At 47.6% G+C, this 15,808-nt stretch overlaps 1 protein-coding gene across 1 annotated transcript in view; it reads left to right on the top strand.

The window, feature by feature from the left end:
- Positions 1-15,808, top strand: part of ush (Zinc finger protein ush) — a 65,291-nt gene that overhangs the window by 46,464 nt on the left and 3,019 nt on the right. Inside the window, exons 3-7 of the mRNA XM_018003000.2 lie at positions 12,236-13,182; positions 13,255-13,643; positions 13,749-14,015; positions 14,081-15,449; positions 15,522-15,658. Of these exons, the coding sequence (XP_017858489.1) occupies positions 12,236-13,182; positions 13,255-13,643; positions 13,749-14,015; positions 14,081-15,449; positions 15,522-15,658 (3,109 nt within the window). The remainder of the gene's footprint in view (positions 1-12,235; positions 13,183-13,254; positions 13,644-13,748; positions 14,016-14,080; positions 15,450-15,521; positions 15,659-15,808) is intronic.

Genomic DNA, 15,808 nt, shown 5'->3' with positions numbered 1-15,808 from the left:
CCGCTCTGTTGGGGCCCTCCACGTGGTCTTTTTGTGCTGCGTCAGTGAAAGATTTGCAGCAGTCACACAAACACACACACATACACACACACACATACATACACTCAGAGGGAGAGATACATACCTACATACAGACAGACAGACAGTACGAGTGGCCCAGTGGGCGTAACAGCGCGCCAAAAGTGGGCGTTTGTCTGCGCTAATCTTTATCTAGCTGTTGACACTCCATGGCAGCGCAGCAGACCAACCAGCAGCAGCACCAGCACCAGCAACAACAACAATGAGATTTTCAAAAAAAAAAAAAAAAAAGTGTTGCAAAGCGCAGAGTCACATTCCTTTCAGCCTCGTCGCTCGCCCTATCTCGCACGCTGTGTCCCCCTACCCCCTCCCTCGTCCGTCCACCTCAGCTGCCCATTGGCCTGTTCAATGTCAGATAACTGCTTTTGGCTTTTGAATAAAGCACCTGAAGGGGCATAACAACTGGAGCGAACTATATGCTAAGTGTTGCAAAATCTCAACATTTCTAAATTGATTCGTATAATACATATACATATGTATTTTAGATCGACCTATATGTAGTCATCCAATATTGTAGAAAACTTAATATACTTGAAGTGTAAACAAAAATTGACTTACATTAACTAACGCAAAACTGTCTAAAATTTAATTATTTATTTTTACTTCTAAAGTCTGATATAGTAATTTTATGGTATAATGTAGTGTATTAAATTCAGATGTTGATTAAATAATTTTTTTGTAATTTGTGATTTGTAGTATAATATATTCAGATGATAAAATTATTTTTATATTTGACATCTACTTTGATTTAAACAATAAGCAATCCATATATTTCCGTAGTTACATTATGTCACTCTCAAATTGACTACTATTAATTTACTATTGTATTATTATATTATGATCTTACATCCTTTTCTCTTAATATTTAGTTTAATACTATCATCATTGCAAGCCTAAACTTTTCCAAGACCTATGACAATAATTAACGTCAATAATATTGTTTTCCATTCAGTATACCATCGCTAAGCTCATTATTTAGCATTTGTCGATAGTGATTATTGTCACCTGCTCGCTCGTTTTGCAACACTGCTCCTGGCTGCTGCTGCACATCTGCCAGTCGTGCACGCCCCGCAGCAACAGTGCTACATGCGCTTAGCCGTTGCTTTGTTTGTTGCTGCTGCTTGCCCAGCCCCTAACTAGGGAGGTGGCCGCCCAGAGAGGCAACCTTGCAGTGTTTGTTGCTGCTGCTGCTGTTGTTGTTGTTGTTGGTGCTGATGATGCTGCTCACTTTTGCCGCTCTTCATTTGCTGCTGTGCAATGTACTGTAAGCGCATCTACAAGCTGCGCTATCTCACTTGCTCGCTCTCTATATGTGTGTATGTGTGTGTGCTGTATGTGTATGTGTGTGGTTTTTATCTATAAAATTCATGAATGCTTCGGCTTATCTGGCAGAATTGCATACTTGCAGCAAACCAGCGCCTGGCCTGGCCTCCGCATCAGCCATAGTTACTGTTGTTGTTCTTGTTGTTGTTGTTTTTGTTGGCAGCGCTTTTTGGTTGGTTGCTCTTGGCTGCTGTTGCTAGCTGCTGGCTGCTTGTCTTCTAATGGCGCTAAGTGAGCTGCCCGCCTGCTGCCTGCCACACCCCCTTAGCCACCTCCTCTGCCTACCCACACATGCACAGTGGAGCGCCAGTCTCTAATGGCATTTTATCTGAAGCATAATTTTTTATTATTCGCCTGCCTGAGCTGTTGTTGTTGTTGCTGTTGTCTTCCTTTTGGCCTGGCTTAATGACAATCCAAAATACACACAGACAGCAAGTCAAATTGTTAGATAGCTTTTCGGCATGTAATTAATCATTTGACGGCCGACTTTTTGTTGTTTGTATTTTTATTTATTTTTTTTTTGGGGAGTTTGTTTTGTTTGCTGTTGACTATCGCGACCAAGTTAAAGGCAGCAAAACAGCGCAAGTTTGGCATGCGGGACGCATTGCAACCCATGCTGCGGGCTACAAAATAGTCAACCGCAGCAGCAGCAGCGACAACTGCACAAAAAAATAAAAATAAAAAAAAAAAATAACAAAAAACAAACAATATATATATGTATGTAGGTATATGAAACCCAACAATCGCTCAATAGTGAGGCTAAAACAAAAATCCATTACGCGCCTGGCTTATCAAAAGCGTCCATCGTCTCCAGCAACAACCACAACAACAGCATTCCAGCTCGCATTACGCATACGCACGGTGGCCGCATTGGTAACTGAACTGAACTGAACTGAAGTGAATTGAGTTGAGCTGAAGGCAACTTTCGCTTGAATTGAAACTGGCGCCTGCTCATATTTTGTATTTATGATTAAGCGCATAGCTCGAGAGTGTATGTGTGTGTTGGGATATCAAAGATTACAGCGCAAAAAATTGGTGGCCTTGTAAAGGGTTTTCATTCGGTTTCTCACTAAGCTTGTAGCTTGAGCTTTTTGTTTAAACCAATCAATAATATTTTTTCATTTCAAACATGTTCATATAGCCGTGATTCACTGTACATGGACCACTTTTTAGGTAGCTGTGAGGGCTTTGCTGCAACTGCTACCTATGGCTATATATATATATATATATATAATGCATAGCATTTATAGCATCGACACCAAGCGAGTTCTCAATTCATTCGACTTCAATATACCACTTAAAGTTTTTATTTATCATTAAGTTAAATAATACATTTCAACATTTAATTCTGTTCCCAATATTGTAAATTTTAATAAAAATTTAATGAATTCTCTTGAGGAAATTTGTGATTCTAGTCTGAGCATCTACAGCATTTCTTACATTTCAGCTATATTTCATCATATTTTAGATTCTAATTATTAGATTCACTTGATAAATGAATATCGTTTCCTCTTAATATTGATAAATTTCCATGATATATTATTACACAACATCCCATTCATACTCATAAATAATATGTACAAAATTAGATTACTTTGGTTAAGATTATATGGCATATACATGGCTGAGCCTAAGGAGGCGTTTAATGAGTTATGAGGGTATCAAATCTGTGGCAGCCCCCAGGCTATGGCTTCACCCTTTCCCCTTGCTCTACTTGCCGCCCCCTTGCTCAGAGGCGGCGGTGTCATATAAAATTTACTTGAGTTTTTAACAATAAATTACACAGAGCTGCTGCACATGTGTCCAAATATTTGCACACACACACACACACACGCAGACGGGGTGAGCGAGAGGGTGCTGTTGGGGCTGAGGTAGGGGTTGGCAGGCACTTGGCCTCGTAATCCTTTTACGCGCAAGCATTTATGAAATTTATTCGCTCGCTTTAACTGAAAAAAAAATGCAGCTTATCGCTGGCCACAGATCACGGAGCACGGCAAACAGCCAGCGGCTCAAGTCCTTCTGCTGCTCCAGCTCCTGCTCCTGCTCCTGCTCCTGCGCCTGTCTTGGCGGATGATGAGCTTCGAGCAGGACGATGATGATGATGGCTGCGACTTGAACTGGTCATAAAATGTGCGAGTGTCGGTGTGAGTGTGTGTGTGTGTGTGTGTGTATTTGTGTATGTGTGGGTAGCTGTTGTCAGCTTGGCCTTGTCCTTGCGGCTGCCAAAGCAAAGCTGACGGCTAAGAGCGGACATAGCTAGTGTAAGGACTGGGGATGGGTTTGGCGCTGGCATTGGGCTTGTGGTTTGCGTCCAGGTCGTGGGGTAGCTGCTGAACTGTCTGGCTTGGCAAACGACTTGGCTGCTCTCTGCGTTGGCCATAACACCACAGAATCCTTTGGATAAATTTTCTTATCTTTGTCGACCAGACGATGATATTATTTTAATACAGCAGCCCAAAAGGTCTGTATGTGTGTGTGTGTGTGTGTGTATGCATGTGTGAGATTTATGTTGTAATTTTTTTATGTGATATGAGACGCATTATATTTGGGCTGACTTTTCATCATTCTTGTTTTTTTTTTTTAATGCCCACTTACCACAAAAATATATAAATACGAATAACTGGTTGGCATGGCATGTGTGGCATGCTTGTCACTCGCTGTCAGATTCAAGGGTATTCAAATGGCTGTCAATTAGCCAGTTAGAAGCCTGCAGACCTCTTCTATTCACTCAATTCATTTCTGTTTGCCTGCCATCGAGCGACCCTCGTCAATTGGCATTTTGCAGAATAAACATATTATTATTATTATGTATGTGGTGCTTGTTGGCATTCCAGATTGCCACAAGTTGTGCGTATGCTGCGTGCAACATTCTGTGGCACAACTCCTAAGCGCAAACAATCGCAACTGTAGTGCACATAAATCGAATTATTTCAAATTGAATTCGTGGCTGATTTGCTAGATTGAGTTGATTTGTTGAGTCAGCTCTATGTGTGTGCAAGTGTGCGTAAATGCCAGTTTAAGTGTTGAGCAATGCCAAATGACATTGCAGAAAATGTGGGCGCAAAAAAAAAACTGATTTTGTTTAATTTTAAGGAGTTGGTGCAAATAGCAAAAAGTAAAGCTAAATGAATTTGATTTGATTTAAAATTTGTTTAATTATTAATTTATAATGAATTAAAATAACATTAGCTTATTTAATAATTATGTATGCATGCTCTAACTTACTACTATACTCTGCTAACTAACAGTTTTTACTCCATTAGTCACTGCTGCTATATAAGCTATCAATTATTTAAATCAGATGAGGTCGGAGTATATCTTCATTGAGCGCTACCTATTAGAGTTTTCTTACTTGTTTTAAGTGCAACTTTGATGATCTTCGTATCGCATGGCATTTTATGAGCGAAGCATCAACTCATCTGCCGTAGCTGCTGCTGCTGCTGCTGTTTGTTGTTGTTGCGGCTCCATCCACCTCCTTGGCTGCTCGTTAAGTTTTGCATAAAAGGCCACACTTTGAACTCATTACAAGCTGTTAGCGAGCACTTTGCACTTCATCAACAAGAGCGCCAGGTAGGGGCAGCCAGGTAGGCCACACAATATACCAGTCTCCACAGTGTGTTATTGTTGTTGTTGTTGATGTTGCTGGCTCAGCTTGGGCCTGCATTATGGCTTATTTCGCCTTGGCTGTCTTGTCAGTCAACCTGCCCTTGTCGTCGTCGTTGTTGTTGTTGTTGTTGTAGTTGTTGCTTGTTGTAAACGTTTATTGTGCCACCAAAAGAGCAGCGCGGCGTCTGCTACGGCACACATAAGCACACGCATACACACACACACACACACAAACGCACACGCGCGCATTTTGGGCGCCTAATTGGTAGGTAATGATGTGTCTGCTGCGCCGCTTTGTTAGTCACTCGAGCGCGGTGGCAAGCTCGTTGCTGCTCGTTGCTGGTTGCTGCCGCATGTTGCGTGGCCTGTTTTATATCGTTCGTTCTTTTTGCCAACTGGACTTGGCTCTGGGCGGCTGCGTGTCGGCATTTCGCTTTGTACTCTTGTTAACTGCTTGTTGCTGCTGCTGTTGTTGTTGTTGCTGCTGTTGTCGTTGTCGTTGCCTGCGCGCATCTTGTTAGCAACTTGCCTCCTACTTGTGCCTCCCGCCACCAACTGCTGTCGTTTCGGTGTGTGCGGTCCGTTCTTGTTTTTTTTTTTTTTTTTTTTTTTGTGTCTTGTTTCTGTCTTTGGCTTGCTGCAATTTTGTGCGCGTTCTTCACACAGCTCGCAGCAATGTTCGCGCCTCTTTAATTTACTGCTAAAAAGATCTCAACAACTGGACAACCTTCCGCCCGGCTGCAGTTCCGCTCCGCTCCGCTCTGCCGTGGCTGCTCGCATTGATAAACTCATCAAAGTCATCAAAAATTGTTGCAGCAATGAAGTTAACACAGTGCAAGACACGATTTCGCAGTTGCAGCCCGTCGCCCCAGCCACGCCCACGACACTATTTTTTTTTTGACGGGGGCGTGTCGCCGCCCTCACGAATTTAATGTAACTGTAAACGAGGGCAAACGAGAGAAATTTCCGTTTGTTCCCCTTGTATTGTCGCTGTGTTCATTTATGTTGCTGTCGTTTCTATGAGTTGCTGTTGCTGTTGCTGCTGGGGCAAATACACACAATTGAATTGTCAGCAATGGCTGGCAACAATTGTCAGTTGGTTGTGCTGCTGAAATGTAGTTGATTGATCTGCCAGAAGCGTGATTTGTTTACAGCAATTGCAATGTTGCTGCCGAACTAGGGGATTTCTGTTGCAGCAGCAACAGCAACAACAGCAGCAGATGCGCCCAGCAACAAACATTGCGCTGTGATGTTAATCCCGTGAACAAGGGGACGTTTATGCAAATGAAGGCCGTGTTTAATAAACGCAAATTATGAGACTGCTAGCAACATGTTGCTGCTCGACAACAGCAACATGGCTAGTGCAACAAGCACACACACACACATATGCGCGCGGGCTGGCAAAGCGATTATAGATTAGCAACATTCAAACTTGCACTTGGGTCAATTTAAATTTGTGCAACAGTTGCAACAGGCACGGAAACAGCAGCAGCGGCAGCAACAACAACAACAACACACAAGATAGTGGGAGCAACAGCAGCTGAAAGTGCAGATCGCAATTGATCAGCCGAATGTGAGAGTGTGTGTGTGTGTGTGTGTTGCTAACAGACGACAACTGTTGCTGCTGCTGCTGTTGCTGCTTCGGCTGCTGCTGATCAAGCGATCAAGCGCTGGCAACAGCAACAATCGACGCTGAGCGTGCTCACACGAAATTTTCAAGTACTGCGACAATTTCTGAACCCAAAACCCTGCAGCCCCTGCTAACCCCTGCAGCCTTATCAGCATGCCGTGCCGCATTGGCAACAGCAGCAGCAGCAACAGCAACAACAACAGCTGCAACAGCAACACATCTCAACAGTTGCATCAATTGCTCAACATTGAACTCTGTGCAGAGGCCCAGACAAACATTTACCCCGTCCCTTGCCCCGCCCCTGTCGCATCATTTGCACGTTTTTTAATTAAGACATCAAAAAGAGTTTGGAGACTCGCTTGATTTCGAGGAATTGCCTGCCGTCCTCCTCCAGTTCCGTTTCGCGTCCGCCCTGCCAAAGCAGACACAGACTTTGTGTTTTCGTAGCTTCTATAGATTGCAGATTGTACTACATGGTTAGCCTCCGCCCCCTCGCTGAAGCAGCCGCAGCTGCAGCAGCAGCAGCAGCAGCAGCAACAGTCGTCGATACTTTGTATGCCCATTCGCCTGTTGACATTTACGTGGAGTTGCGCTACGTGCGCTAAATTAGTCGCCAGCTCTGAACTTTAGAGTCTAGGTCGAAATCTGTATCGCAGTTCGCGTTCGAAGTTGCAGTCAGTCGAGCTTCATGTTATTCAGAGGCTGAAAATCAAGCAACTATTGCATGGAGTGCTGCTGTACCTTGAGGGAACTGAACTTGACTTTGGCTATGGCAAGAGAACCCAATATAAAGGGGAAAAGGAAAATTTACTATAAATTGTATGTTATTCCAATATGAATCTGTGAAGCTTCTGTTGGACTAAAAATTGGCAATGAACCAAAATATCTTGTTTAAATTATTTAACAACGAAATTCAAAGTATTTTCCGATGAGGTACTTAAATATTGCTATTAGCTTGGGCTGAACTATTGCCTGAAAAGCTGTTAAGCTAAATATGTTATTAACATTTTTTATGAATGTAAAGGCGTAATTTACTGGGAAGTATCCAACAGGATAATACCGATCGGCTGATGAAATATTTAAATAACGTCCAAAGCTTGATAAAAACTATAGAAATTCTCGTGATTCCCAAAAGTTAATAGTTTACAAATTTATTATTATTATTTAATTTATACTTGTGCATTATAAAATAGATCATACATTAAATATTCAAGAATTGAATTAAGAAAATATAATAATAAAGACCAGAATCTCGCTTATCTCTCACATAATTCGTATGCATCTACTAGCCAATATAATTTAATATATTAATATTAATTATAAGTTAAACTATCAAATTTTTTAACTATTTAAATAATACTTTATATTATTATACTATCCATACATTGATTTATAATTTAAAACAAATACAATTTAATTTTGTAATATGCCTGTAAAGCGCAAAACGGCGAACCCAAATTGCTTATCCGCTATCAAAGAATCAAAGAATTTCACTCCACCGCCGTTTCCCATAGCGCTAAGGAGGTGCTGAATAAAAGAAGAAGAAGAAGATGCAGCAGCAGCAGTAGAAAAGAAATAAGCTCAACGCAAACTGCGAGTAAATCACGAATAGCTCCGCGAAGCCCCCAAGATATGAGAATGTTGATTATTTGCACGGGTTAACGCTCAAGATGCAGCTGTGGCCAGTGCAATGGTCGACTGAGAGATACCCTGCGTGCCTACGTTATGAGGGAGGAAATGCAAGTTTTTTAGATCCACAAAAATATTAACAGATATTAAAATTCAAATTTGAATTTGAATTTTATTTTACATAAAAATGAAAAACCATTTAATTTTATTTTAATTGTTCTTTTTTCGTATATATATTCATTTTAGGGACAACATAATCTAGTTGGAAATTAAAAACTCACATAATTATTGATTTCGACAGCAACAAAAACTTGTTGCATGATTTACAGTTTCAATGAATAGATCTATCCACTTGATACACTCAGTCAAACAACACTTTAAGTTAACCTCTAACCACTTCCAAGGATTACGGGGTATTAGCATTGAACTTGCAGCCAAAGTGTGAAATGAAATGTTGCCCGCAACGCGATTCTCTTTGCCTTTTTTCGAATTGCTGAATTTAGCGCGCTCTCTGCATTTGTTTTTGTTGTTGATTAATAACAATTGATAGCAGCCCGAGCCCCCGAAGCCTGGCGAACCGGTGCTCAAGCGGAGTTCCAGTGCTGCTGCTGATGGCGTTGATTGCCACAAGGTGGCAACATTTTCGCGCGAAAATGAAGATTTTCGTTATCGGGCAGAGCAGAGACCAGAGCTGAGCTGAGCTCGGGCTCTGCTGCGCTCTCATCGCTCTGGCTGCGATTGGGCAACTCACGTTTTTCAATTTGTTTCCGCTGGGAAAATTTGTTTAATTATAAGCAACTAAAATAGTTGTGCTCCTGCTGCAGCTTCCACTCCCTCTCCCACTCCCAATCCCATGCCCCATGCAAAGCGCGCCGGCTCTTAGCACGCCCCCACCAAACATTACGCATACGCCCCATGCAACTGTTGCAAGTACAGCCAAGTCTTGAGCCGGCCAGACCAACTGGCGTCGACTCCAAGCTGCGCCGTCTAGCGTCTGCTGCGTCTCTGCCACACAACAATCAAGATTCCAAAACGCTGGCCACCAAATGAACTTTCAGCTTGGAGCTGTGCAGCTAGTCTATAGGATATGGCTTCTCTTTAGATACCCTGTAAAGCTGAACTTATGTACAAATATATGTATATTTCTATATTAATATAGTGAATTGGAGAGATCTCTAATCTCTCAGTCTAGTGAGTTTCTGACTATCGATAGCTCATTTATTGCTATAGCAATTAATGTCTGTATATCGACGTTCCAGCCCTGCCTTATAATATCATACAGCATATATTAGATTATTTTGTATTTCCTAGAAAAACGGATTTCTCTCACTTAGCCTTTTTACAGGGTATTTCCTTTTTTATTTGTTTTATTACTCCTCTTACTAAACCGCTACAGGGTATCTTTCAGTTATCTACTGTCCGGTTTTATCTACGTTTTTTTTCGAGTTAACTGACCTTCGGCTCGCAGCGATTAGCCGCGATGGCGGTCCGGCATTCACCAGCGACAAATGAACAAAGGGTCGCCTGGCTCTGTGCTCCCCTCCCCGCTCCTCGTGCCCTTTGGAGAGCCCCTGCGCTGCTGCTGCCTCCCCACTCAATCGCTGCCTTACTTTCAGGCTGCTGGCCCTGGTTTAAGCCAAATTGCTCGATTGTTTATGGCTGCATACAACGCCCACCAGCAGCAGCAGCAGCATCAACAGCAACAGCAACAGCGGCAACAATGCTGGCCAAGTGAGAAACCAGCAACAATAATCTGCCGGCTGATAAAACGAAGCATCCCCTTGGCCCCTGCCCTTGCCTGACCACAGTCTTCAAGCTGCTTGTGTGTGTGTGTGTGTGTGTGTGTCGCTTATCGGCGAGGATCGATCGCAACTGCGACGGCAACGCCGCAGCGCAGCTGATTTAACAAATTGATAAACAATTGTTGGCGTTGGCGTTGCAAGTGTGTGTGTGTAAGGTGTGCGAAGTGGCGTAACGTTACGAAATGGCTAAACAAACGATACAGCAACAACAATAAAATGACGCAGAGCAGAGCTAATCCTCAGCAGCAGCAACAGCAGCAGCAGCATCAGCAGCAGCAGCTGTTGCTGGCAACAGCAACATCATCTTCTTGGGCTGCTAGGCAGGTCCATTGTTAGCTAAGCTTTGGCTTAGCCCGCACAGCCTTTGCAGTTGCTCTTGCTGCCGCTGCCGCTTCCGCTGCCGTTGCTGTTGCTGCCGCTGTTGTTGCTGTTGCTGGCGTGTAGTTTGCGCCGTAACCGGCAAACACTTTACGTGTGCTGCTTATCGCGCACCAATCGATGGCAATAAATATCTTACAAATAAGCAGAATGCGCTGGAATGCACAGAGGACCCCAAAAGAGTTGAAGCCATCGCGTTGGGCTTTCAATGGAGCTGAAATTCGGTTTTGTTTTTGGTTTTAGCTTTTTGTTTTATTTTTTATTTTGTATTTTGTATTTTTTTCGGGCAGAGATGGCGAAGGCAGATGCTGTCTGATTGTTCACGTGCAGCATTTTGTGTGTGAATTCGTGAAAATCGACACTGCAATTAGGGCGAAACGCGCGGTGGGCGCAACCGACGCGTCAATGCGTCCTAAGCAATCAAAAGACTGAGGCGACGAACTTGCTGCACAACAAATTACAGTTGCAGTTGCTATGGCAAAGCAAAGGCCGAGAGCTGCCCGAATGGCCGAATGCCTGACTGGCCGAGCTGGCTGAGCTGGTTGGCAACAAGTTGCGCTGACATTTCAATAGCCAACAATTGACAGGTCAACGCGCATTGGCGGCCCGCACGAGCAGCGCACGGCCGAGCGGGGCCAGCTCTGTGGGCCGCGCTTATCGGCGCCTTCATATCTATTGCTGGCATGTTGTTGTCGGTTGACTGCGACTGCAACTGCTGCGACTGCGACTGCTGCGAGTGCAACTGCAACTCTTGTGCTTATCCGTCGCATCGCTGGTCGTTATAATATTTTGTGGCCAAAGCAAATACAAATCAGATGTCAGCCGGGCCGCTCTAATCATCAACTGTGTGCTAACTCTCTGACCACCATGCGCTTTTCCACTCGCCGGCTTTTCCACGTAATCCGCACAGCGTCGAGATGCGTTAGCGGGATAAACGTTCCAAATGGTCTGCGACTTTGGCTTCGACTTCGAGTTGGACTTCGACTTGGTCTTGGTCGACAACCTCGCTCGGCTGGCGAGTCGAGTCGAGTGGAGTGGAGTGGAGTCAATGCTCAACGGGGACAACGTCGCATTGTTTTCACAGCATCGCTGACAATTTGTTCGATAATAATTGCTAACCTCTGGTCACATTTGACACATACATGGCATTTGCCATGGCAGCGGGCACCGGGCTGCAATGCCATCAAATTTCTGCAAACTCTTTGGTCCCACGGCGATTTAGGCAGATATATCAAATGGTTTCGTTTGTTTATATCTGAGGGGAAGCTAACTAAAGTGTGTACCATTAGCATAGCCTGGCCAGAGAGATGCCTTGGACTCATAGTTGACCCAAAACTAACTTAGAGGAGAGACATTAATACTACCCATACAAAACCAAAACCTATGGACCTACTAGTCTTTATTTTACTTAATGCTATAATTTAATCAACTTTAAAATTATTTAATATTTAATAATAGACATTACTATATAATGCAAGGTATCAGAGTAACATATTTCAAGTCTTCAAGCCGTAGGAACCAATTACCAGTGCTTCAGTTTTATGTTAGTCTTGATCTTAAAAAAAAGTTCTAATATCAAATAAATAATTAAATTCTCAATCTTAAGTCAAGTGCCTCACTTAACTTTACATAACCTCACTTTAGCTGCCTTTCATTACATTCCTTAAGTCAACTAAAAATTAGAGAGCCCAATTACCTAACATCATAGTAATATATTCCAAGTCCTACGAATGAATATATTCCAAGTCTTTAATTATATTCCAATTTCGAAAAATTATAATCCTTGCAGATTCCAAAGATTTGGGCGCACACGAGTTGAGCGAGGAAAAGCAGCAGCAACAGCTGGACGAGCTGCCCGAGGACGAGCAGCTGGAGCAGCAAGCTAGCAACGCCTCTGAGCAGCTGGAGGAGACCGACATGGATCAGGAAATGGTCGAGGAGGAGCAGGCAGCGGCACAGGAGGCCAGTGCGCAACAGCAGGATGTGGCCGACAGCTCGACGACTCCGCCGCGCAGTCCCACGCCTCCTGAGCTGGTGCCGAAGTTGGAGCGTGCCGATTCGCCGGCAACTCCGCCTTCTGTGGCTGCCACACCCAGTCCGCCGCCTACGCCCACACCGCCGCTGGTGCTGCCCAAGCTGCGTCTCAATGCGCTGCTCGCTTCCGATCCGGCTCTGAAACCCGATGCCAAGGAGCTCAATCTCGAGCCACGCTTGCTCGGTCCGCCGCCACAGCTGGCCAAGCCCGAGCAGCAGCAGCAGCAACAAAGTTTGCCCGATCCCAGCAGTCTGGTGGAGCCGCTGCTCAAGCCGGCGCGCTTCATGTGCCTGCCCTGCGGTATAGCCTTCAGCTCGCCCTCCACGCTGGAGGCGCACCAGGCCTACTACTGCTCGCATCGCAACAAGGATGCCGACGAGGAGTCGGCCGCCGTGGACAAGGCCACAGCCGCAGCTGGCGGCGGTGGCGCCAATCCGAGTGGCAATAGCAGCTCCAGCGGCGGCAGCTCCGGCTCGGAGCCACCCGCCAAGGTGGCGCGCACAGGCAAGCAGTACGCCTGCACGCAGTGCTCCTACAGCGCCGACAAGAAGGTCTCCCTCAACCGGCACATGCGCATGCATCAGACCTCGCCCGCCGCGCCCACCCTGAACAGCCTCTCCGGACTGGCGGCCAACGGCGTGGTCGCTGCCGCCGCCGCCGCGGCCGCTGCGGCCAGTGCGCTCGAGGAGAGCTCTAGTCAAGTGAGTTGGTTGACGAGCAGGTCAGCGCCCAGCCCAAATATAACTAACGCACCTCCCTCGCCCCCCTCGCAGCAAATCGATCGCTACTGCAGCGACTGTGATATCCGCTTCAACAACATCAAGACCTATCGCGCCCACAAGCAGCACTACTGCAGCTCCCGACGCAGCGATGGCCAGCTGACGCCCAAGCCGGAGGCGAACGCCAGCAGCAACACCGGAGGCTCTGCAGCAGCAGTTGCGGCCGCAGGAGCTAAGCACAGTGGGGCCCACAGTCCGCAGACGCGCAACAAGACGCCGACTCCTGCAATGGTTGCTGCTGCGGCGGCTGCGGCGGCGGCTGCTGCAGCTGCCGCCTCGCTGCAGGTGGCACCGCCGCAACCCTTCCTGGCACTGCCCACCAATCCCATCATCATAGTGCCCTGCTCGCTAATACGCGCCGCCAGCCTCATACCCGGACCACTGTGAGTATAGCCTGGAGTGAAACGGAGGCTTCGTTAGCTAATCACTTGCAGCTGTTCAACTTAAGAGCTTGGCTTAACCGCTGCCAATCTTCATCCCATTCGCAGCACCACCTCCACGTCGGGCATTGTCAATCCGGAGTCCACATGCTTCACCCTTGACAATGGCGCCCTCAAGCCGCTGGCCACGGCGCTCAATATCAATGCGCTAGCGGGAAATGCCACGCCCACGCCCACAGGCACGCCCATGCCTAGTAGCAATCAATTGAGCATGCCCGCCCAGGAACCCGAGCGTCCCAGCGCCAGTAACGTCCCGGAAACAGAATCGAAAACCACTCCGCCGGAGCCCAAACGCAAGGAAGCCAGTGGCATGCGGTAAGTCCAGGCTCAATCCAAAAGTAACCTCAACTCACCTTCGCCCTTGCAATTGCCCTTCACAGCGATACCACGCCCCTAGACCTATCCCTACGTCGCTCGCCCATTTCGCCGCTGCTGCAGCGCCAGCGCCTGATGGAGGAAGCGCTGCTCAGCGCCGGCAAGGAGAACCTGGAGAGCAGCGGCCGAACCGGTGGCAGCGTGACCCCGGAGCAGATTGTGTGCGCGCCCTCGCTGCCCAGCAGCCCCTCGATGAGTCCGTCGCCCAAGCGACGTGCGATCAGTCCGCGCAGCTCCGGTGCGGGCAGCGCTGCCTCCATGTCGCCGCCAGCGTTGGCCGTGCCCCATCTGCTGGACAATCTGCAGCCGTTGCGCTCCATGTTGCCCGGCGACTTTGCACTATCCGAATCGCTGCTGGCCAAGACCAATCCGGAGCTGGCGCTCAAACTGGCTGCTGCCGCTGCAGCGGCTGTGGCGGGCAGCAGCAGCAGCGCCGAGCTGGCCAGCAAGCTGGGCTACGGTCCAGTCCAGTCCGGCGCCGCCCCTCCTCCGGCTGTGGCCACAGTCGCAGCCAATGCGCCCAACAGCCAGCCGCAGATCTATGTGAAGCAGGGCGTGTCCAAGTGCAAGGAGTGCAACATAGTCTTCTGCAAGTACGAGAACTACTTGGCGCACAAGCAGCACTACTGCTCCGCCCGCAACCAGGACGCGGGCGTGGATGGTGACTCCAAGAATGCAGTGTCACCGCCCGCCGCAGCGGGCCCCGGCGTGCCTGCCGGCGCCTCCCCCTTGGAGACGACGCCCGTGGCCTATCAGCAGCTGATCTGCGCCGCCTGCGGCATCAAGTACACCTCGCTGGATAATCTGCGCGCGCACCAGAACTACTATTGTCCCAAGGGCGGGGCGGCAGCCACGCCCGCGGAGGCAGCCACGCCCCAGCTGCCGCTGCCCAAGGAGAAGTGCGTCAAGTGCAAGACGCTGCACGATCACGGCCAGCCATGCCCGACGCCCCCAGCCACGCCCCAGCTGGCGCCGGCCAGTGCGGCTGTGGCGAACAGCGTGAACAAGTGCCCGGTGTGCGGGGTGGTCAGCCCCACCGCTGCGCTGGCCCGCAAGCATATGGAAATGCACGGCACGGTGAAGGCATTCCGCTGCAGCATCTGCCAGTACAAGGGCAACACGCTGCGCGGCATGAGGACCCACATACGCACCCACTTCGATAAGAAGACCAGCGATGTCAACGAGGAGCACTACATGACCTGCATCTTCGAGGAGGATGCGGCGGCTGCAGCTGCACCAGCCGCCCCGCCACCTTCAAGCATGGGTCTGGACCTGCCCGTCGTGACAGCGGCCCAGGAGCAGCTGGAACAGCATGCGGCACAGATCTTCAACTGCGATCACTGCAACTATGCCTCCACCTACAAGGGCAATGTGGTGAGTGCTTCTGACAGACAGATGACGATGCTGGGCAGCCTGAACTCTAATTATAATATTCTCCTTCAACAGCTACGCCACATGAAACTGTTGCATCCACACGTGGCAATCAGCTCGCCCTCCATCTCCCCCGAGTCCCGCGAGCAGGATGTCAATGCCCATGCCCTGCCCGATGTGACGCTGGTGAATGGCGAACGCGAGGCGGCTAGGTAAGCATATGACCTATATATGTCGGGATAGAGTGGGGGAGTGCCTGACTAGGAGATACTCTAAACCTATAGTCAATTGATTCCCAGTTGGGCACTGCCAACGAACCTTGGCTATACACTTTTGATAACACTTTAGAGTCTATAATTCAT

This window comes from Drosophila arizonae, chromosome 3 (assembly GCF_054131065.1).
Source record: "Drosophila arizonae isolate 15081-1271.41 chromosome 3, UAZ_ARI_1.0, whole genome shotgun sequence".
NCBI classification, from domain to species: Eukaryota; Metazoa; Arthropoda; class Insecta; order Diptera; family Drosophilidae; genus Drosophila; species Drosophila arizonae.
Note: the sequence above shows the minus strand (reverse complement) of the source record. Positions and strands in the feature narration are given on the sequence as shown.